At 37.0% G+C, this 22,736-nt stretch overlaps 1 protein-coding gene across 18 annotated transcripts in view; it reads right to left on the bottom strand.

Annotated features, from left to right (window-relative positions):
* Positions 1-22,736, bottom strand: part of LOC146595337 (uncharacterized) — a 206,295-nt gene that overhangs the window by 5,065 nt on the left and 178,494 nt on the right. For all 18 annotated transcript variants that reach the window (XR_014895950.1, XR_014895946.1, XR_014895948.1 and 15 more), the window contains 2 exons: positions 11,947-12,026; positions 117-323 (listed from right to left, as the gene is read on the bottom strand). Coding sequence is in view for 13 of the 18 variants with exons in the window: in XM_085305869.1 (XP_085161995.1) it covers positions 117-323; positions 11,947-12,026 (287 nt within the window). In the remaining 5 variants the exon portion in view is untranslated. The remainder of the gene's footprint in view (positions 1-116; positions 324-11,946; positions 12,027-22,736) is intronic.

Below are 22,736 nucleotides of genomic sequence, written 5' to 3'. Positions count from 1 at the left end.
CATGTTAAACCTAATACAGAGAGCTGAACGGTTTGTTTTATTGCAAGCTATTTGTTTTATGTGACTTAAATATTTATCCTCAGTGTTTCTCTAGCGTAATCTTTAGGTCTACTTACTGATCAGCTGACACTTGCTGTGAGTCCTGACAGGCTTTCAGCCCACAGCCAAGATGGCTGCAAAGTGCTGTACGCAGGACTGCGAGGAGCTGCAGCGAAGTAACTCCTGCTGTGCCGTYGGCTCGTGCTCTCCTCAGCAGCAGCCACAGACACCAGATCATCCTGCTCGGAAAGCAGGGGGAGGCCAGTATCCAGGGGAGACGAGACCTGTAAAGAGATGGCAAAGCTGTCAGGGACAAGTGAGGTCTGGCTTAGGAAAAACAAATGTTGCAGGTGCTGTTGGTACGTTCCAGTGCATAAAGCAAAAAAAGCGAGGATGGAGTTATCTGCGAGATGAGCGCCTGCAGCACAAGCAGATGAAGCTGCGACAAATTGGGATTGTTTCATGTTCAGAAGGGAGTGAAAAAGATGTGTCAGTTTTATTTTTTCTTGTCAGAGATAGTGAAGAACAAAGGGTGCATATAATGCTTTTCTTACACTAAGCATCTCCTAACATTCATAATTTATCTCCATGTTCTAATGCAGATTATATCTATGCAATATTATGAAATATTAATCACATCTGTTTTGCAAAAAATATGCACTAGTTTTAGGATACTGAACATCAGACCTGATTTTTGGAAAGGCTGAACTCTCATAGTTCAGTGGACATCACCCAAACTTGCTCAACATCCTTGAAAAAATCATCAGATACTAAAAATGAATACCCATATCTTTGATCTGATAATGTGCAACCCTTAAAAATCACATCTTTTCCACTAAAGCCCACAAAAAATAAAATTGCAACTGCGCAGAATCACTACTGCAAAGAAGTTTCAGGATCACAGTCTTCTGATGTATTTAGCTAGGTATTCAGCCATTCCACAAACAATTATTTGAGAAATTTCTAAAGCATTTTTTTTTACTGGAAAAAGAACTTAACTACACAGAGAATATTAGATAACCTATGTGACCTTTAAACCAGTCAAATTTGGGTTTTTTTGACATATGCAATTACTACAGCATCACACACAACTTATGTGATACTACAGACAGGAGATTTTATCTATTCGAGTTAATATAAACTAAGAAACATAACGTTAACCAGAGTCATAAGTGATTGTTAGAACAGTGTTAGTCTGATACCCTGATCTCAACCCAGATTTCTTTTTAAGAAAAATGAATTTTCACAGTGAAAAGGATTTAAGTGTTTTGAAATTGTTTTCCTTTTATAAAGGCTGTCAATAAACCAGTCTATGCAAGTTCTATCTTATTTAAGCACCATCAGGGAATGTTAGACAGAATGTGTCCTCACCTTCAAAACGCAACTAAAACTCATTTTACAGAAATGCAGCTGCACTGATAATTCTACCTGGTAGAAAAATGTCTTCTGCCCTTTGCTCTGTAACACTTTCATTTTAAATCTGTGCTCCTTAGTGACACCAAACAACAGACAATAAGAGCGAGGAAATTAGTCTGGGACTCAGGATTAGACCAAGGGGGTGGATAACCCAGCATTAGATAGATTTAGCATCAAATTCTAAGACCTGTATTTATATCAGGGTACACTTACAGTTACCACCAGCACAAACAGGATAAAGTAACTTAAGTGCTAATGAAGAATAGGCTTTGAACTGCAGCAGTTAAGCAGAATCCACCCTTTACAAGCTGTTCTACTTGTAACAATTGCTCTAAACTCACAATATTCTAAATTGTGGGAAACATTATGTGAAATACTAGCATTAAATCACCAACCTATGTGGTTTGTTTGTTTTAAAATACTGTTACAAATTGAATACTCACTTGCAGCTCAGAAAAATCTGAGGTCTGGACTGAATTTTGTCTCGAGCCAGTGGGCTTGGCTCATCCTACCAGTCCTCTGACTTCCTTTGGGAATCTGAAYTGGGCACTATGTATTTCATGTATACAATTCTTTGGGATCTCAATGAATTAACTAGGAATAACACTGCTAATTGAGAGCCTTTTTTCCTTTTAGTTACTGTTTCTCTTTGGTCACCAGCAGGTAATTTCTATGCACAGTAACAGCTTTGTTACTGTGTAACCACTCTTTGTTAATGTCTCAAATTGTGTTATGATTAAAAAAAGATACATATGATTATTTCATCTCTATTCTAATGAGTTATTTTCCATTCAAGTACTCCATGTTATGAATACAACAAAGAAAAAGACACTAAAAAGAATACTTATATGTACACCACACAAATTAATGAGATTACCAAGCACTTTAGTCATCCAACATGGAGCCTTGACCAAGACCCAGATTGGGTTTACATACAACAACATTTGAAAAAGTGATGGTATATGACTGAAAACTGTTGCTCACTGCAAGGGCCCAATTTCACCACATGCACTGACCTGCAGTAATACTTGAATGCCAGGTTATGTCCATTGGATCAGTGAGACCCGATGAGCTGCGCAGTGGTGGCCCATGTGACCATCACCTCTAGGGGTGGCTCCAGCTCAAGTATGAGGGAGCCTGAGTTCCCGGGGGGAGCTTTTGCAAATATGTTCACAAGGGAGTTGAAGACACATGGTGTTCAGCACTCTGTAACAACTTGTGCCATGATACTGATACGGCTCATGTCTGCACCATGAGTGCTCTTCATGAGCTAATGGCATGGAGCTTGGATGCCCAGGCACATGTACTGCCTCTTTTCAGCCCTCTTTGCATAACCTTTTGCTTTTTCAGGTGACAAGGGCTCTCCATAGATTTACTCCAGTGTAAGTCTTTTTACCTGAGAGTGAAGCTTTTACTAGTTAAACATTCATTAATGGGATTTAAACCACRGCTTCAGGTGTTAGAGAGTAAGCAGATCTCTGTCAGTGTCCAATGATGTGTTAGTTTCTGTGTGTCCATTATTCATGATGCTAYTGCTAAAGCATCTAATTTTACATAAATGAAAGTCACAAGAGAACTATTAAGAGGAACAACTACAAAGAGCACMGAAAAAGAATGCTGTATCAGTTCGTATTAAAGATACAGCTTAGTATTACATTTTCTGATTTGGGAACCTCTTGGGAGTGGAAATATGAAATACATTTCCTCTGAAATGGCAAGCTGAAATCTAGTATCTTGAAGTTAGTCTTTAAAATCAATTTCTTCATGTCTTTTGCATAGTCCCATTCCCATTCTCCAAATATAGAAAATGCAGAACCTCTAATCTCCAAATTAATGTATCATAAACTTCATTTATCTCTTTTTTTGCAACTGCTAAAATCTCATCCTAGCTTTCATGTAAGCTACTGTCCAGCATCTGCTCTGGGATACTGGAACATTTCAAAATTTAAAATCTGTTGGGCAAGAAGCATTTTGTATCTTCTGTGAAGCTAGAAGCATGCATACAAGTAGTGTGCAACACAGTAATTCAACAAGTAGTCTTGGGGCAAATTAAATAATTAAAATCTCCCCTCCCTCTATCAATACTAAGCACAGTCATGTAAAAATATCAACTTTTCTATCTCATAGCATTTCTAGCAAATATACTAGACAGTATTTCAACATCTTCCTGTTGGAAAAATGACTTTGAAATAAGCTTCAGGCACAGAATCCATGACATGTAAATTAACATATACTTCTTAAGAAACATCTTAGCTGTGAAAGTAGGTCATGCATTTAAGGCATTTCCAGACTGTGTTTTGTGGTGTAAATACTCTAAAAACACTGCTGTGTTTATAGAATATTTTAATTATTCATCAAATTTCAGTCTCTAAGAATAGTAAAAAAACAGTATTTCTCAGAGTGATAAGTGTGAGCACTTCTTTCTAACTTTTCGAATCTTTTCTAACTGTATGTAGCATACACCCAATGTTTTGGGGAATTGCATGTTTAAAGTAAATCACAGAAAACTTGATTCAATAGAAGAAGTCGATGTTCAAAGATCACACACAGTACATGCAGGGATTGTGACCAATCAGTATCACTAACTTTTCAAATGCTTACTTATGGAAATTGGTTTGGGACTCATGGAACTTCCTCAAGAATGGGTTTGTGTATTTATTCACCTGGTTATGAACAATCAAGCTGTTCAATGAGCAAAGATAAAAAAAAAAAAAAAAAGTGAGAAACAGAGGGAAAAGGAAAGAAGGACCGAAGGAAAGTCTATGTCTTGGTAATGTGAACTGAGTTTCTAAGCCAGAACATATATCAAGACAATCTACAAAAAACAAGGAAGTTCATATTGGCACTTCTATCAATATATCCACTAGGTGTCACAAAATAATCGTACAAGCAAATGAGAAGCAATTATACGTAAAATGCGTCAGTGTTCTACATCAATGAAATGCTGCTTTGAAATGAAATCTGTTATAAGAGCAGATGCAAGAAAATGTCATGAATCTCATGAATACACATACTGTCAGCAGTGTATGAGAACCTGAGTCAGATATACAAAAGCTGTTGCTAACCACGGTGTATGTAATGTAATGGTCACACATATAAGCATATAAATGCTCTATTAAAAAAAAAGGATCTTCCTAAATCATAAAAGCAGTATTACCAGTTCTCAGGATCACAAGTTTTGTGTCACTTGTTTTTAATTCCCCTGCTATTGGACTGATGATATTATGTCAGATTCTCAACAAATATGTGAAGTTCCACCATGACTACAGGGAAAACACTGCAAAGAAAACAAGCTCTGAAAGGAAAAGTATATGAAGGAAAGAAAGAAAACGTGTATTTTTAATATTACTATTGGAAATAACACACTGRTAAACACTGTTGAGACCCAGACTGCTCTTATATACAGCGATATTATAAAGGCTAGGATAGAAGAATGACCACATTGTTTGGTAGTCATTATTCAGGAGAAATTAACCTCTACTTCGGACATATTTTTGTTCTTAAATACTCCTGGATCATTTTAAATACATAATCCCATATGCATCTGCGCTCACGCAAAACTTCACTGACTGCCCTGAAATGTCCAAGGCCTGACTGCTGAAACAGGCACTTTGGTTTCCAAAATGTTTTTTTAATAACAGTAACTTTTCTTAAGAGCTGCATAAAATTTTTATGGGCCAAGTAGACTCTAGTGTGAATTTATCACTATTTGTACTCATAGATAATGCCTCCATTTAGAAATACTGTAGTCAATATCACATGCAAATTGACAGAATAGGCAGGTTAGCCAGGAGGAGGAAACATACCCTTTAAATTTTTTACGGTATGAACCTAACAGTAATAGGACTATATACACACTGCTGTCAAGCATCAGTTTAAAAAGCCAACCTAAGCCATGCTAAAAACTCTTCCTCCTCTTCAGAAACACTGTGAATGAACATATGCTCCAATACTACAGTAAACCTTTGTATTAACTTTTACATGTTTGGTCATAGTTGGCTGTAAACAGCAAGCATTTTCAGAGTGTAATTATGCTCACATTACAGGTTTGGGGCTTTTTACATAGGATTTCTCTGTAAGATATACTTTGTAAATGTCAGAGCTGGTCAACAGTTTTCAAAGCTTTGAAATATTTTGTAATTTGGAGATAATGGGAAGGACATTTCAAATTTCCCTTCCTTTTTTGAGCAATTCATTTTAATATTTGGGGTTACAGGAACACAGGAACAAAGCTGTGACAGAAATACCAGGGTTTTCTTTGCAACTTGCTTCCATCACTAACATAACTTGATCTGTGCATGTTAAAGCAATTACGTGGTCCTGAAACACGCTTCCAGAAAAATTAAGAATTATTCTGAAGTTCACCCCGTATTATTTGACTTTAAAAACCCTTCAGATCATCTCCATTTAATTTGACAGAATTCAGAGCCTCATGAAGTCAATGAGAGTTTTGCTATTTAACTTCAACAAGACCATGATTTCACTCCAGGCAAAGCCGTGTAGAAGTTCTGAGGTAACTATTCATTATATAAACCTCTGGCTCTTTTAGTGCCACTCTTGATTTTCAACAAGATGCTCCTTAGTCGTTTTCGTAGTCCAAGTAGTGCAGTAGAAGTACTAGTCTAGTAAAAAGTCCAAGTAGTCCAGTAGTTGTCCAGTAGTCCAAGTCTTGTTTTAGTCCTACTTACTACAAAATCAAAGAATCACAGAGTGATTTCAGTTGGAAATTATTCCAGTCAAGTTTTGCACACCTCCTAGCATGGAGACCCCAAAACCTCTCTGGGCATCTGTCTCAGTGTTTTATCATCCTTCCAGKTAAAAAAAAAAATCCTTACATTTTTTCTTACATCATATTACTCTTCTCTGTATCCTATGAACAGGCAGTGGCAGACAGCAATAAGGTCACCCCTTTATCTGGTCCTCTCCACCTCATACACCATCGCTTCAGCCCTGTGGCCAGCCTGGTGGTCCTCTGCTGGGCTTGTGTTAATATGGTGGCATTTTTCATACACTGGGGATCCCAGAATCGGACATAGTACTTCAAATGCAGTCTCATAAGTGCCAAATAGAGGGGAAGGACTGCTTTTCTCAACCTGATGGCTGTAGTCCTGCTAATACAATCTACGATGTAGTTGGCCTTCTTTGTCACAAGCACACACTGCTAGCTTATGTTCAACTTGCCGTTCACCAGTCCTTTCTACAAAGCTGCTTCCTAGACAGTTGGTCCTCAGCCTGTGTTGTTATCATCTCATTGATGGCAGTATATACACCATTCTCCTAATTATCAATATTTTTTTTAATTTGAAAGCTCATCTGTTCTAGGTCTCAATTGACCTCGAAGTACCAAGAATAATACAACATCAAGAATTTGACTGTATAGCGAATAAGCTTCTCATTACCTTAGTTCTTAATGCCATAAATCTAAAATCCTTGACACCATTGCTAGAGCAGTGCTTCCACTTAGAGCTTAAAGAAACTTTAGAGTTTATATCAAGATAGTAATTCTCAACAGCAGTGTACCAGAAACTCACTTTTGTGTAGGACAGGCTTGTAAATGCATATGATTCAGAGGTCCTGCTTTTGTGCCTCAGTATTTCACTTATAATGAAATAATTTTAAATTACATTAAGAACTATAATCCTATTTTAATCTTTTTTTTTTTTTTTGTATCTTGTGTCACTAGAAATAAGCTTGAAGAAAGACATCCAGCCCCAAATGTGCTATTCTGGGAAAGTTTAGATTTAGATGAGAACATTTATGCTCATAACTACGCTAAACTCAATATGAGCAACTGACCCAACTTGGTTTCTGCTCATTAATGAGCAGTTGGAAGGAACTGGTTAATCATTGTTTGCCATCTGCTTTACAAAATCAACACTGCACACTGCAGCCAGTGTGAAACCACAATACACAAAGTGATAAAGGAAAATCCTGTTTTCAACTACATTTTTTTTCAGCGCATACTAAAATGGTAAATATTTTGTGGTTAATCCTCTCTCATTCTTTCACAGCACTTTCCCCTGGACAGTGGTCGCTGTGGTACATACCACATCATTTACAGTCCCTATAAAGGTACAACAATAGTGCTGTGGAGAAGCATTAGTGGTCTGCTTAATAACAACTTACTCATGGAAAGCCAACCTACAAACCATAAGGTCACCTTTCAGAAGGAGGTCACAAGTCTGCAGGCCACATACAAGACACCACCTGTGGACTTTGCTATAATTTACAGAGAATACAAAACTAGTGAAATATTAACAACATCAGTAGTTTCAGCTTTTTTTTTTTTGCACATAAGTAGTAGTGTAAGCTGCTCTTGTGCACTTTCCATTGGACTTCTTTGTCACAAGTGGAAGCAGCTCCTTTCAGATATCTGCAGTTTTCTCAGGAAGGCTCTAAATATCTCTAAGCCTCTTCAGGCAATTTTATCAAAACCAACTCTAATTTCTTCTAAACAACAGGCAAGGACTGAAAAAGCCATTCTGACTCAAAGAGCAAACAAAGAAAAAAATCCACCCAACCTAAAAGAATTTGTCTCCTCACAGAGAAAGAGAGAATGAAAGACAAAAATTGGTGACTGTTAATGCTACCTTCTGGTATATCTTACACATCTAGCAGGACCGACAACAGCTGTGCCATAATTAGGGAGGGGAAGTAAGCTTCCATTTTCAGACTGATTTTGGAATTTAAAATCTTCTTACAAAAATGTACTTACTTCAAAATTAGAAAAAAAAATGTGTATCTGAAGATGATGTAGAAAATATTCCACTTAAACTTAACGTAGAAAGATTGCTGGGAAAAGGCATTTTATAAATTGAGGTTTTACTAAAACATACATTACTTTGCTAACAACTGACAAAAATACCAGAAGAAATGCTTAGCATCTGAAAATCAATACTGCTAGCCTCATTTTCCTATCAAAAATCTAGCAGTAGAGGCTGTAATTCAAGTTATTAAAGTCTTTCTTCTAGACTGATTAAAGTTCACTTTAGTAACAGCAGCAGGGAATGATCTTAATATTGAAAATGATAAAGACTGGTATCTTCTAGCAAAAAATAAAAGGTTCCTCTAGGTTGCCTTCTTGCAAATACAGACCTCACAGTGTACCTCAATCATTAGAGAGGCGGTCAGTAAAAAATATTTTTCCTTTTAAAAATCTCATAAAAAGAACACTGGGAAATGTTCCCTCTGATTTCCTCTCACTCAAGCCATAAACTTTAATCATTCTCCTTTTCTTTGCAGATCTCCTGGGATATGTAACAACTGGGGAGACGTGCTCCTGCAGATTTTTGAGACCTGGCAATGGTTTGTAATTTGAGATAACCAGTACCAACAGAGGTCTTAAAAGGAGATCACCAGGTAAACCTTTGGAGATAACCAGGATTCACAACCCAATCTAATTGGCACTAAGAGACTTTCTGAGAGTACAGCTGGGAGTCCTCCTCTAGCAAAACTTCTGGCAGCAGAAAGATCTAATAAAAGCAGTTCACTGAAGTGCTGTATGGTCTTCCAAAAACTCAGTAAAAGAAATCAACAGTAAGAGGTAAAAGTATAAGGTGACAGTATGGTCCTTTGGCTATTCAGAGACATGTGAGAGCTGAGTACATTTCATAGCTATACCACAAATTTCCTCCACGATCTTGCGCAAATATCTGGGTCAGGAAAATAAATCCAGTTCTCCTGGCTTCTCTAAGATAATCAGTCAGATTTTTAAAGATAAACTACGACTTAGCTGTTGGTCTTTCTGAAAACATTAGAAGATGAGCTGATCCAAGCTGAACACCTTTAAATATCCGGCCTCAGCTGCTGAGGCTACACATCTGAAAACATTCACATCTGAGCTTCGCTTCCACACTTTTAAAATATTATATCCCTACCTTTAAAAGATGAGAACAAATTTAAAAAATCTAGGAAGCCTTCACCAATAAAATCATACATGACATAGAATAATAGAGGGAATCTGTTTCCTGGGAATCATTATCCTACTTCTGGCTGTGACAAGGAGGGAACTGTAACTCTATAAACTCCAAAATCATGTATGTCTGTAGGATAGCTTGCTCTAAACTCTGCAGAAAGTCTGGCCTTCAGGCCAGTCACTGGAATAAGGAGGACACTTTTCACTCCTTTCATCAACTGTGCAAATGCCCCCTCTCATATGTGCCTGTACTGAGTTCAGCTGTTAGCTATGCAGGTTGTATTATACCATTTCTCATTATAACACAGAGACAAAATCAAGATCTGACCTGTCTTCCTAAAGTCAGTAGTGTTTGGCAGTAACAGGATACTTAATCAAGGAAGTCAGATCCTGGTTTTAAGAGATTAAGAGTGTGTCTATATGCACATCTTAACCTACATTCCAACTCCTAAAGTTGTTTTAAAAAAACCTACCCACAGAAGTCTCTAGCTTGCTTAAAACTTAACTACAACATTTGAACATGGATGCCTTAGGAATAATGGACCAACTCTCAAGACCAAAGTCCTGGCACTTCAGATCACCCCAGAAGCTTTAAAAGTAGCATACCCTCAGAAAGAACACAGCATTTCTTGAACATGTTTTTCTAGAGCCATTTGGAAACACTTCAATTCCCATAGTGCCCATAATGGTGAGATTGGCACAGGCAGCGATCTGAAATACCTGCAAAAATAACCTTTTTCATCTCTCAGCCAGGTCCATCAGAAACTGCAAGTGAAAGGCTTTGCCAACAAGAATTTAACGCCAACTGACTCCACATTCTGCAGCACTTTTTCTACAACGTTGTTGGTAAGTTTCATCAGTTAAATTCAGTTAAGATAATTTTAAAAGACCCATCAGGAAGACCTGTCACCAGTTTTCTGTGAAGATGGAAGACTGGATGGAAAGCAGCTTATTAACACTAGACTATCACCCTTAAGGTGGGTAAGAATCAGACATAAGGTTTGGGCAGGTATTTTCAATCTTAATTTATAGGAAGACAGAGCTGTGTAGAGGTGCATTCTTGCAGACATAACCCAAGACAGACATGAGAAATTTATACTTCGGTATTTTCTTACAGCTAGATCCACAGAAGTCTCAGGTTCTGTATCAGATACTTTTTATATATATTGTCCATAAAAAACCACTAGCCATTTCTCTAGCATTCAATTTATTATTCGCACTCCCTACCTCACTACATCAACATTTTATTTGAAGTATCAGTGATAATAATTTTGTTCCTTCAAAATTTAATGGTTATATTCTTTAATTGAAGTGCTTGATTTCATCTGTGCTAAGGTTTATCCCTATTTTAAAATTCTAATGATATTAAAAATACAATACCTTTTTACAGTATGACTCATTGATGCATAACATTCCTTTCTTCAACTCATTGTAAGTAAACAGATACAAGCAATGGTAAAAGAATTCTCTGTTGCCGCCTACAGCTTAATGCTGAAATCTGCTTGAGTGTCAAACAAAAAGGGTTTTTAGGAAAAATGTCAACAACAGTAACAGTTACGTAAGATATAGTAGAAAAATATTTTCCAAAAAAACCAGTTTCTGTCACTTGAGAAGATGATTTCCCCTTCAGTTTTAGAATGCAAGCAACCAACACGTGACCTGGCATTTACCAGTGGAATCAAAGAGACGTTCAAGGTTATGAAAGGAAAAGCATTAATTGTCCTACACCAGCAGTCCCTCTCTACATGACAGAAAGATCTGTGTTGTCCTTCTCTCAATGCTTCACAAAAATATAGAAAGAGAGGTCACAATGACAGATCTTCCTCTTGGCATTTTGTGCTAAGTTGCTCAATTTACGAAAGCCATCTGGTGCTGTTTATGCTGGTCCTTTTGCATTGTGTCTCAAGTTCTTTATGGAGAAGCATGATCCACAGTTCAGATTAACCGTGTATTTTAAGTTACTTTGCAAGAGAATTTGACCATTAAACTATGCGTAAGAATCCACAGCTGCCGATGTACACATTCCACAGTGCATAATGTAGTGAAAAGGATACCAAATGCACGAACTAAAAAAAAAAAGGTCCAACTATGAAAGATGACAGGTCAGGTGAGATGGCTTCCTTTCCTGGCTCTGCTACATACCTGCTGGATGACTTGAAATGATTACACGAGCCCTYTGGGGCTCAGTTTTATCACTTGCTAAATGGGTAGCATAATTCCCTATCTCAAAGTGATACTGTAAGGCTTATTCATTAATGGATTCAATTCAATGCTAGGCAGATGGTCAATACAAATTTTATGCATTACTGAAGTACCATTTAACCTCAGAACTTAAGTGGCATATAGCCTTGTGCCAGACTCTTAGCAGCTGCTACATAAATTACACATTCACATTATTGAGAATATTTGAGAGACGTGAGTGTGAGTAGTGGTGATTTTGCATTCCTCAACTTACAAATTTTCAGGATGACAAACATAAAAGGACAYATTCTTTTAAAAACAGTGCAAAAGGGGTACCAGCACATGTTGGAATGATTACAAAAGAAATTAATCTTCAGTGTGATTGTTATGTATACCTTGTCACTCCTCTGTACAGATGACCAGTCTTCAGTTCTTCTGTCTTGGTTAGCAAAGGTTCCCCAGTAAGGCATTCTATCTGTTTAAAAAAGATAAGAAGAAAACATAATAAAATTCGTATGTTATCATTATGAGGAATGCACATGCAGATGCTAATGCAGGTCTTCCAAAGTCTTTTCTGTACCTGAGGAATGGATTTCAGTACAAGGTTAGTATCCCACTTCAAACTTATTTTGAAAGTCTTAATCAAGGGTAAGTGGGGCATGAATGCCACTTTGTAGTGTGGTGACTTTATCCTCAAGGAAGCACTTGACTTAAGATTTCTGAGACAATTCTATTTAGCTGCTACAGACCTTGAAAGCTTCAAATAAAAAAAAGGCTCTACTTTCACAGCCAAGTGATTTTAACAAAAAGTAACCAGATAAAAATACTTCAACCTCTATTCTTGAATATTAGCCTGAATAACTTGTTTTCAGTCCTTTAAAATTACTGTACCTATTGGTGGTAGAAAGGTTAACTCAGATTAATCAACCAAGCATGGACATCAAGATATCAAGTATAAATTGTTCATCAATTGTTGAAACATCTTTGTCCCAGTAGCTAGTGATACTAAGGTTTTTGAGAACACACTTGTGTCTTTAATTCCTTTCAAATGCTTTGCAATCATAGTTACATACAGAAACAACTAATTATATATAAAAATACAATATGGTGATGTAAGAATTTTTGTATCGTGATAGCAATAAAACTAGCTATTAGGAATGTGAAGCAATGCTCTAGATAAATTATTGTGGGTCACCCTAAAGAAGTGATATTATGACTGTTTTCTCCCTATATTCATCAGACTGCATTCTAAACCTATTCACTTCTTATTGCTTTCAGTTCGCTTCAACTTATTCTGCTGCTTTTTTGGCAAAAGGTTACTTTTGCTATGGTGTTCTTAAAAAATTCTATGTTCACAGCACAGAAATTCCTTGGAATATTGACTTCCTCCAGTGAGAGACACCTGCCATTTGGACACTTCTCTATCTGTTGACTGACATAGTACGTCAGCAGTTCTCGACTCCTATTGAATGCTATTCTCATAATGTCACAGTAGAGAAATTATCTTCATTTACAGAATGAGAACATAAAGACACAGGGAGGGGATGCATATTATCTAACTTTAGGCACTTAACTGACTTGAATTAGGATAATAAGATCATAACATATTGTGTTAGTAGAGATAGTGTCCTTCAGAGAGAAATCTGTAGTACATACYTAACACAGAGAGCCTGAAATCAGCCCCTTAAAAGCTTCCCTGTTTTTCTGCCTCTCCATATGGGCATCTTTGGAATAAAATTTCCTATACAGGTACCTAAATTATGTCCAAACTTTAGTGAATACTCTGCTCACAGCACGGCTAAGAGCCAAATTCTATAAAGACTTAGGCAATCTACAAATCAGGATTGGGTTTTCTTGCTATCATCAGACACCTAGCCTTGGAATGAATGCTGGTGAGGCATTGGAGTTCCCCATATAATTTGCAGGGAGAGTTAGGGACTTCAGACTGGCATCCCTGTCTTTGAATATCAGATATGATTTCATACCAGTGGCTACGCACTCTTCGTTCCAGTTCTCTCTTTCTGTGAAGGTAGCAACCATGTTAATGTTACGTTCTTTGTAAGCCTTGTCTTCTGTTTTTGCACTATGTCTCAAACTCATTTTCAGTGTTTCTTTTCACTTTTTTCCTTTGATAAGACTTTTCTCTTTATTGCTACCTTTATAGTCCACCTATGTATTAGAACTGGCTCATTTATTTTTCTCAAAGCTACCATCTTAGCAATGTTTTTGCTTCAGTGGTCAGAAACCAGCTCCTCCTCTTCTACTCCTTTGGTGACGTAACGCTTGCTCTCTATTTAACTTGCTCTGAAATGTGCTAGTACATCTGTGTACCTCTCTGAACAGCTGAAAGAATTTATTTTAAATTGTCAGTCAGTTTATTAAAAAAAGGAGAAAAATGCAAGTGTATATTATTCCTTAAAACAGATTACAGGTACTGTACAGAATGTACAGGAAAATAATCTTCAGCTTTACTCAGACATGTGGCCAAAGGGAACCCACGGGCAGAAAAAGTCCAGATACAAGATGGGATAGAAATACTGCAGATAAAGAAACTCTTCAAATTTCACTCCCTTAGATCTGTATAAAGAATATATGTTGGTACAATGCCATATTAAGATTTTACAGACCTGGTTTTCAGACTGCTCCATTATTAAAGTAGACTACAAACCTGTAGATGTTGGGGAAGTTTCCTCAGCCATTTTAGTATTTTCAGGATTGGATCTTAAATTCTTTCTCCAGAAAATCCTTATTCTTAGATTCACAGTAGATATTTTTTTGTTTAAGCATCAAAATGTAAACAACAAGAAATATTGTATTAAACGTGTCCTGGTTCAGAAAAGCACTAAGCCCATGCTAAACTTGGAAGGATATACATGAAGGCATGAGATTCAAATAAAATGTGCTTATGTACTGTTCTAAATTGGGACCTCACTTAACATCAAAATCTTTTGTTCTCTGATCAACAAATACTACCTTCTTTAGTAGAACTGCATTAGTGCTGCGAGGAACACCAAAGAGATCAGCCAAAGAGCAGAAGTACATTAACTAAAGTATTTGAAACACTACAGTGATACAGCCTGAGAGCCAGAGAATACACAATAATGCTATCTAGAACAGAGAGTTGTCCACTGCATTTAATACCTGCACACTGACATAGTTAAGTGAGTCTACAGTTAGTTTTAGATGAAGTCCCAGAGCTAGTGGTTCTTCACAAATTCAAAGCATGAAAAAAAGTTGCTAAAGATAACCTCAAGAATTAATGGCTCATAGTAGAAATTAGTGAAACTCTTCTAGCTTTACCTGAGTAAACAATTTTGAAGGCCAAAGGTATAAGTCACCAAAATGTGAAAGAAACYCTTTTAGCACGACATGTCTCAGTACAGTGAGCTTTTGGCTTCCTCGTTGTGCTGTGTTTTTATGAGTGTAATGTAAACAAGAYGTGGTTTGCCCTTCTAATTGATTTTTTTAAAAAATTACAAAACTGACCAAAACCCCATTGCTGTTTTTTTCAGCCCCTTGAAGAGTAACATGCAAGTACTTTTGAGGACTTGCCTCCAAGAGCAGAAAGTTTCAATTTACATTWCTTTTTAGCTGGATTTCAGAAGGTGGAAATCCATTGTCCTACTTTTACATGATTTATTTCCTCCATACAGCAGCCCTAACTTTGAAGGAGCTGTAAGTGGAGTAGTGTGCAAATTTTCAGAACTTTCACATATCCTTCTTGTCTCCTCATACCTGTCAGACTGCTGACTTTTCTTTCTTGGGGAGTTTTATCTTTTTTCCTCTCTCACATTCAAAGTTTCCTGTGTTTGTCACCTGATGTGCCATTAAATCTGTGATGATGGACTGAAAACATGCTTTCCTTTACAGGAAAACCCTGAGACCTGAAATTAGCAGCAAATTCCTATGAAGAAGTAAAAGCTCTTGCTCTGAGTAGTTCTTTGCAGAGAAAGGTTTYCTTTTTGGATGTATATTCACAGTGCTCATATAGCTTACAGCAACCAGGTTTAAAGACTAGTATTTCACAGCAAAATTTCACAGAGTCACACTCTTGTAGATTCTCTTCGCATAGAAAAAGTCTTGTTTCAAATTAAGTATGGCTAAGGATATTTAAAAAATTCCTCTGCTTACCCAACTAAGAGCACTGATGTAAAAAGAGTCAAAATGATCATTCCTGTTTCACACAGACTAAAGCATTTTCTATTAAAAAACCTAAACACAACTGGAAGTACAGGTCTGTGGGAGCAAATACTGAGATACTGCCTCTGCAATCACGACCAGACTGGAGTTATATTCTTTTAAAATGGTTAATACTTGCTAACTTAAAATAGGAGTCTGATTCCACGAAAGACTGTTTTGAGCTCCCTGAAGAGTCTGATAACCTCAATGTTAGGTTTCAGGGTCTAATATTCTTATTTTTCAGCTTTGTAGAACATTATTCAGCTTTTAAGAAAGGCAGAGAATATCTCCTAAATATATCTTGAAAGACTGTATCTCATTTCTTGTACGTCTGTTCAAGATAATCTCGGTGAAAATAAGAGAATATCCAAAAGACAGCAAACACCATTTGTGGTCAAACTGCATTCCCATGACTGACTCTTCAGGGATGCACCCAACTAAAATGCAGGGGACAGTGCTGAARTAGGTTCTCTATGAAGTGGCAGGCTCCCTTGGGCACCACTAGTTATCTTAGGAAAGTGCTGTCTATGAATAGTTTCTGGATTAAACCCTTTCATATTTGGTGAAAATGTATTAGTAAGAACCTGGGCAGGAATGGAAACCACATGACAGAAAAGAAAATAAATGAATTGTCTTAAAAAAAAAAGAGGATATTTTCTCATTCTGGCTGAAAGCACTCTCAGGCACTATCCTCCAGAGGACCCTGCATGTGACTTACATGAAACCAAAAGATTTCATTTGTGCCTACACTGCTTTGTACATTTACTGTAGTTGATCTCACAAAATTATGCCCAATCTACTTGATGGACAAAGCCAACTTTTCCCCATAGCTCAGCAGTGATTCTTATGTCAGGCACAWTTTTTAAATTTGATCATGCTTTCTGCCTGCTTTAGCTCTGTAAGCAAAATATGAATGGCGATTCTTGAAATAATCATTAAAGAGGGGTTGTTACTCAATGAAAAGTATGGTTAAGATGCAAAATTCTATTCATTTATGGTTTGTTGTATTATTATTACTTAAGAAAAAAGCCCCAGATAGTTAACAACAATCCCATAGGCAAGATGACTCAGTGCATGCTGGTCAGTTCAGAGATTTTCTTACTGCCTATTCTTTCTTAAATAAAATCACTTCCCAGAAAAAAACATTTTATTCCATTCACACACACTTATATATTAAAGTATTAATACAAAGAAAACAAAGGGCCCAAGAAGAGGGAGGATGTAACCATAGAACAAGAGAGTATCGACCAGTTCTCCATTTAAAGCTTATTCTAAGGAGGAGGACTTTCAAAAAACTGTATCTGTTCCAACTAAAGTCAGTAACTTTCATCAGAGCAATGAGAAGCTTGTTCAATGCACTTGAAAATCCTACTCAGYAAGTACAATTTCATCAAAAAAAGAGGAGGAGAAAATGGAAAACAATTCAGAAAAGCGATGGAAGAGACAAGTCTGTTTTAAAACTATTCTCATACAAAAAGCTCCAATTTTATTTTTTGTACCTAGTCTATTTTACAAATAATAATAGAGCACTTCCTACCTAAAGATTACAAACATTTTACAACTATCTGTCTCCAAGCAAGTACAGGAGGAATACTAAACAGTTCACATTTGCAAGGAGTTACCATAACCATAGAAGAGCAAAAAGATCACAGCCACAGATGCAGAAGTGCTAAAGCTGAAGTATAGCTAACTCAGTTCCCTCAGTGCCTCTCTCTTGATTCACTGCAGCACGCTTCACAGCAGAAATACTGGCCATTGTTAGTCATCAATATCTAGGTAGCTAGCATTCATACCTGACTGTACATTTCCATGGAAAAGGCTTTGGAAACAAAAATAGGACACAGACAAGTGTGCATTGTGAAAACAACTATGAAAACTCTGAGCGAATTAGCAGATGTGCCTGCTGACAGAAATTCATCTCCACACATGAGGTAACAAGACCCACACAGCTACTAGATGGTGTCCCCTGTGATCACGAGCGATGCCAAGAGCACCTTGCTGGGTTTTAGGTGATGGCACCAGAACAGCACTGGTTCACAGCATCTTTGGACTTGCTTCCCCTGGCTGGTGGGAACAATGTACTGTCCCTGAGAGCTGTGTTAAGCAAACTTACTACTCCTTTGTATTATATACAGCAAGGGTCTGTCAGAAGAACTGACACAAATCATTCCTAGCACATCAGTCAGGAAAAAYAAGCTAGGTAACCCAAAAAACATGGCTCAGTGCATTTGTTAAGGTTTTGCTCTAGCGCTGAATCAGCAATTGTACTCGATACATCTTTCCATCCTTTTTTGTCTTTAGCAAAGAAAATATGTAACTTCTTGAGCTAAAAACAGATTCTGGAATGTGCTGAATAAGTATTTCATAAAAGGRGAAAAGTTTGGCTAAAAGGAACTTTGTTGTCAAATGATTTATTAGAACTCATAGCCAAATCAGGTAAGAGCCCTAAGGAGGTGCTGTATCTTTCAAAGAATTGAACTCTAAGAAGAGCGAAGTTGGGGTTTGGGGGAGAAGGCAGCAGAAAGACCTATGCCAATCAAATAAAGATCTCCCACATGTATGTCTCTCAGTTTCCTGCACCACTACTTGTTAAAGGGGCAGGCATGTTAAAGAAATGCATACTTAATAAAGCTATGCATTTATGAGGTTACTTGTGTATCACAAAGTCTGGATTAGTCAATGAATCTTTCCAACTACCTAACTTGAAAATTAGTGGTTGGCAAAGACTGCTGACATCTGCCACAACTTTATTTAGCCTTCTACATTCCCTGGAGGTACTGCATACGAGCTGCTCTGCAGTACCGCACTAGAACAACTGCAGACAGAAGGGAATGTAGACAGCCATGCAAAGTGTTTAAAATAGGAAACACAGGCTCTGTGCTGGGGGCTAGCAAAACAGGTGTATATATATTGGGAGCTTATATTAACAAGGCTTCTGTTACACATGCACAAGGCTGTCGGCAGCCTTTTCAGAAGTAGAAGGGTATTTTGGTTAATGTCAGACAGAGTAACCTCATAGTAACCTCTAGGCTGGCTCGCAGCCATCAGGGAGGATTCTGAAGGACTGTCCCTTGGTACTGCATTGATTAGATTTCTTACCATAATACATCCAGTGTTTTTGCTCAGTAAACCTTACTGACAATTGAATCAAGGATAAAGAGTGTGAGGGGAAATAAAAACTGATCTCCATGCAAAAATGGGCCATAAAATTAACAAGGTTCTCAACATCACGTAATTCTATCTGCTCTATTGTGGCCAGAAAATTAGAGCCTGTAAAATACATAAGCAAGCAAGCAAGGAAGAATACCAACCAAAAGAATCCAGAATTCATGCAAAGCTAATGTTGAATGTTTAAATATACAAACCTAGGAAATCTAAAAGGTTCAGTTCCCCTAGCAACATTAAAATGTTTCCTTGCCCATATACTGTATATGCATCACTTCTGGATACTAGTCATGCTGCTAAACACACATTCTATGCAACCTTTACTGTGCTGTGGAAATGTTAATATTCAAGTTTCCTGATTTTCATGCGTTGCAGCATCAACAGTGCACAGAAAGCATGTATATAAAAGCAAACAAAAAAGCTACATCCTCTTAAATAAAATGTAGATGGTAAGCTGGAATGCAGCTAAGTCTGCAGTGGAGCAATTTCTCTTCTAAGAATATTAATATCAATGCACTGGGATATTACAACCCCTGCCACCCAGATACATACTCTTCAGTTGCTAGAAATCTTGAAAGTGCACAGTTGTCAGTTGGATGGGCTGGCTGGTTTATTACATTCATGACAGACTGAGCCTGTCTAGAATAAAACATTATGAATATACAATACTTTAATTACAACTGTAAACAAACTTTCACAGAAAATTTTCAAGTGAGTTTATTTGTAAACTCAAAGATTCAGTGCAAGGTCTCTCAGACTTGCTGAGTAAGGACATTCTAGTCTTTTGCCTTTTGCAGCTAATCTGGCTCCTCCAAAGGGAGCTGATGTTGTCTATACAAAAGGTTAGACTGGTAGAAAACCAAGAACCTGCAAAGTTTGGTTGTGGATCACTAATAATTTTTGCTAGAAAGATCCTTAGCTGCTAAAAACAAACAAATTCCAAATCATAGTCAATGGAAAGACAGCTGCAAAGTTGAGAGTTGTAAATAAACAGCCTATTTAAGAAGAGAATACCACATTCTATTAATAATGAATCATCTAAGCTGTGAATAACAACTATAACACTCACCTATTTAGTAATTCATGAAGGAAAAACTAGTATCTTTCAAATATAAACATAATTGACAAATATTATAGTAGAAAGGATGACTAGGATTGTCATGAATTCAACTATCCATATTGAATGATGAATGATAAAGTAAGTAAACTAGATTATTTCATAATACCTAGAATAAGATGGGAACATAACACACACAGATTCTTCAATAAGGCATACAAGAATATACAGAGAATTCATTTTTATGTTCTCCCCTAATAATACATGGGCCCAAAGAATGGTGCATTATCCAAAAATGATCCCTCTAAACAGGCAGACTGACATAAAATCCACAATACTTTTTGAAGATTTATAGCCATAGCTGGATATCAGCGTTGATCTTGTAATATGCATCTACTCAAGTCAAACATGTTATCATAACTGTGACCTGATGAAGCAGAAGCAAAAAAATGCTTTTTGCTGTAAGAAAATGTGTGTCTAACATCAAGAGCAAAAAATGGTAACGGTCTTAAAATATTGGTGTTTCTTTTTTTTCCCTGAAAATATTTTAAATTAATGACTTGGGTCAAGCAATGACAAAGAGCAAATAATCAGACAAGAAAATACCCAAATAAAATGTCATCACCACATGAAGTCTAACACAGCTGATGTTGAAGCCTTACTGATTCTGAAAACATAGGTACTGCAATTTTTACAGCTTTGTTTAAAAAAAATGTTTTGATCAGTTCTGATCCTTTGACATTACGTATGGGAAAGGAATGAAAGCTGGCCATTCACTTGGCACTAGCTTATGTTCCTAGTCACTATTCATCTACAGAGGCCTGCTGAGCCTCCAAACACTGTGCAAGCTAACGCTTGCAAAATGCTTGCCAAAACTTGCAATCCACATTCAGAGGAGAAAGCTCTTACTCAAAAATTCCAAAAGGCAAGYACACAGCAAACCCAAGAACCTTCATGAAAGAAACTGAGATTTTTCATGGACGTTCTATGTATTTTTGAGCTTCAAACAATTTTGTGGTAAATACATAATACTCTGCATAAACAGCACTGCAAAAAATTCAAAGGCAATTTAACCTTTTGAGTGCTATGCCCTTCCAATAGCCAACTTCTCCTTTTCAGAAGAGGCTCTAAATACAAATCAAACTATGTTATACTCATATATATACTGATATATATCAGTATATCCAGATAGTCTATCCTCTCCTGATGATGAAAGCAATGCATGAAACTCTAAGGTGAATTTTAAAACATATAGCCACAACATATCCTACTAAGAGACCTATTAAGACTTTCACTTATACCACAGGTATTTATGTATGATGTACTAAAACCACATATACTTATATATGTATCTGATGTACAAATGTGCAGCAAATTATAAAAGAATGATGAGCATCAAAATCACTGAGTATCACAGAAATGGAGACTGCAAAATTACAAGGAATCAACACAGTGTTTCATCCTTTCCACTCCCCTATCATTTAGTGTGAGAAACCTTCTTACAATTATCGGAAAGCTAAAGATCTCAGCTGAGATCAAAAAGGAATGTTATTTAACTGTTCGGTAATTGGATGCATTGTCCATACGTATGCTGTATTGTTAAAAGCACATCACTTCGGCTACATTAGAACTGGAACAGGCTGGCCAGCATCGTCCTCTGAAGTTTGTATGCGCTCCTCCCCTGTGCCATGTGGATAACAGTAAGGACAGTACAAGTCCCACTAATCTTTCTGTGTCACAACAAAATAAATCTCTGACATTACATGAATGAGATGAAGGCAGATGACAGAAGGTGTATGTGGACAACTAACCTTCAAACACTCTGGTTGCTATATAAAAACTTTCTTTTCTTCTTTGAGTACCTATGTATAAGCCACCCTCTTGGAAGCTCATAGACAGTAATCTGAYGTGCAAGAGTAGGTGTCCAGACCTCAACTAAAAATAGATGGCAACAAAGCTCTGCCAAAAGAGGTGTTTGCTCTGGATCATTCCACCAGCAAATGGTGTTTGCAACAACTGTGTGTGGAACCCCATATAGCTGCTTTGCCAATATCAACAATGCAAACTCATCTCAACGAAGCAGCCAAATAAGCCTGCTGACTATTAAAATGGAATGTATAATGAGAAGAATGGATCCCTCACTACCACAGATAAACACAAAATTCCTCATTATTGCTACTTAAAACAAAATCTTTTAAGACACTACGATATGGCTTATCAGAAAGGCAAAAGACTATTCATATTAGGCTTGCTGAGGCAGATTTCCCCAGGAAGGATGTCTTTATACATAAAAATTGCAAAAACATGCTGTTAAAGTTATGAACATATAAGACTAAAAAGTACTATCATAAGCTGCCATGTAGTTCCAAGGTGGTTCTTTGGAACTAATAGAAAAATCCCTTTAAAACCCTTAAGGAACTGAGATTTGAGACACTGAGGAAAAAATGGTCTTCTCTAAGAGGAAAGCAAACCTTATTAACTCCTAGTTACACCTTCAGAGAACTGAATAAAAAAGCAGAAGTCTTATCTCTGTAACCAATGATCTGAGTCCAGATCATCCGCTTCTTTCCCGCTAACTTTATCTCAAGTGAACTTGCTTTACATTGAGCACTTTTGGAACTTTTGAAATTAATTAACAATTCATAGGAGATGATCTGGGACAGAGAACGACTTACTTGTTTTCAATTATTAAGACTAGAATGATAATGAAGACAYGAGCCCACAGAAGTCCATAATCATTTAAAGTGAGGTTTTAATGGAATTAGGCACTCACATCAAAGAATG

Source organism: Rhea americana, unplaced genomic scaffold (genome assembly GCF_003343005.1).
Source record: "Rhea americana isolate MKP2758 unplaced genomic scaffold, rheAme1 scaffold_228, whole genome shotgun sequence".
NCBI classification, from domain to species: domain Eukaryota; kingdom Metazoa; phylum Chordata; class Aves; order Rheiformes; family Rheidae; genus Rhea; species Rhea americana.
This window is presented reverse-complemented; position numbering and strand designations above follow the sequence as displayed.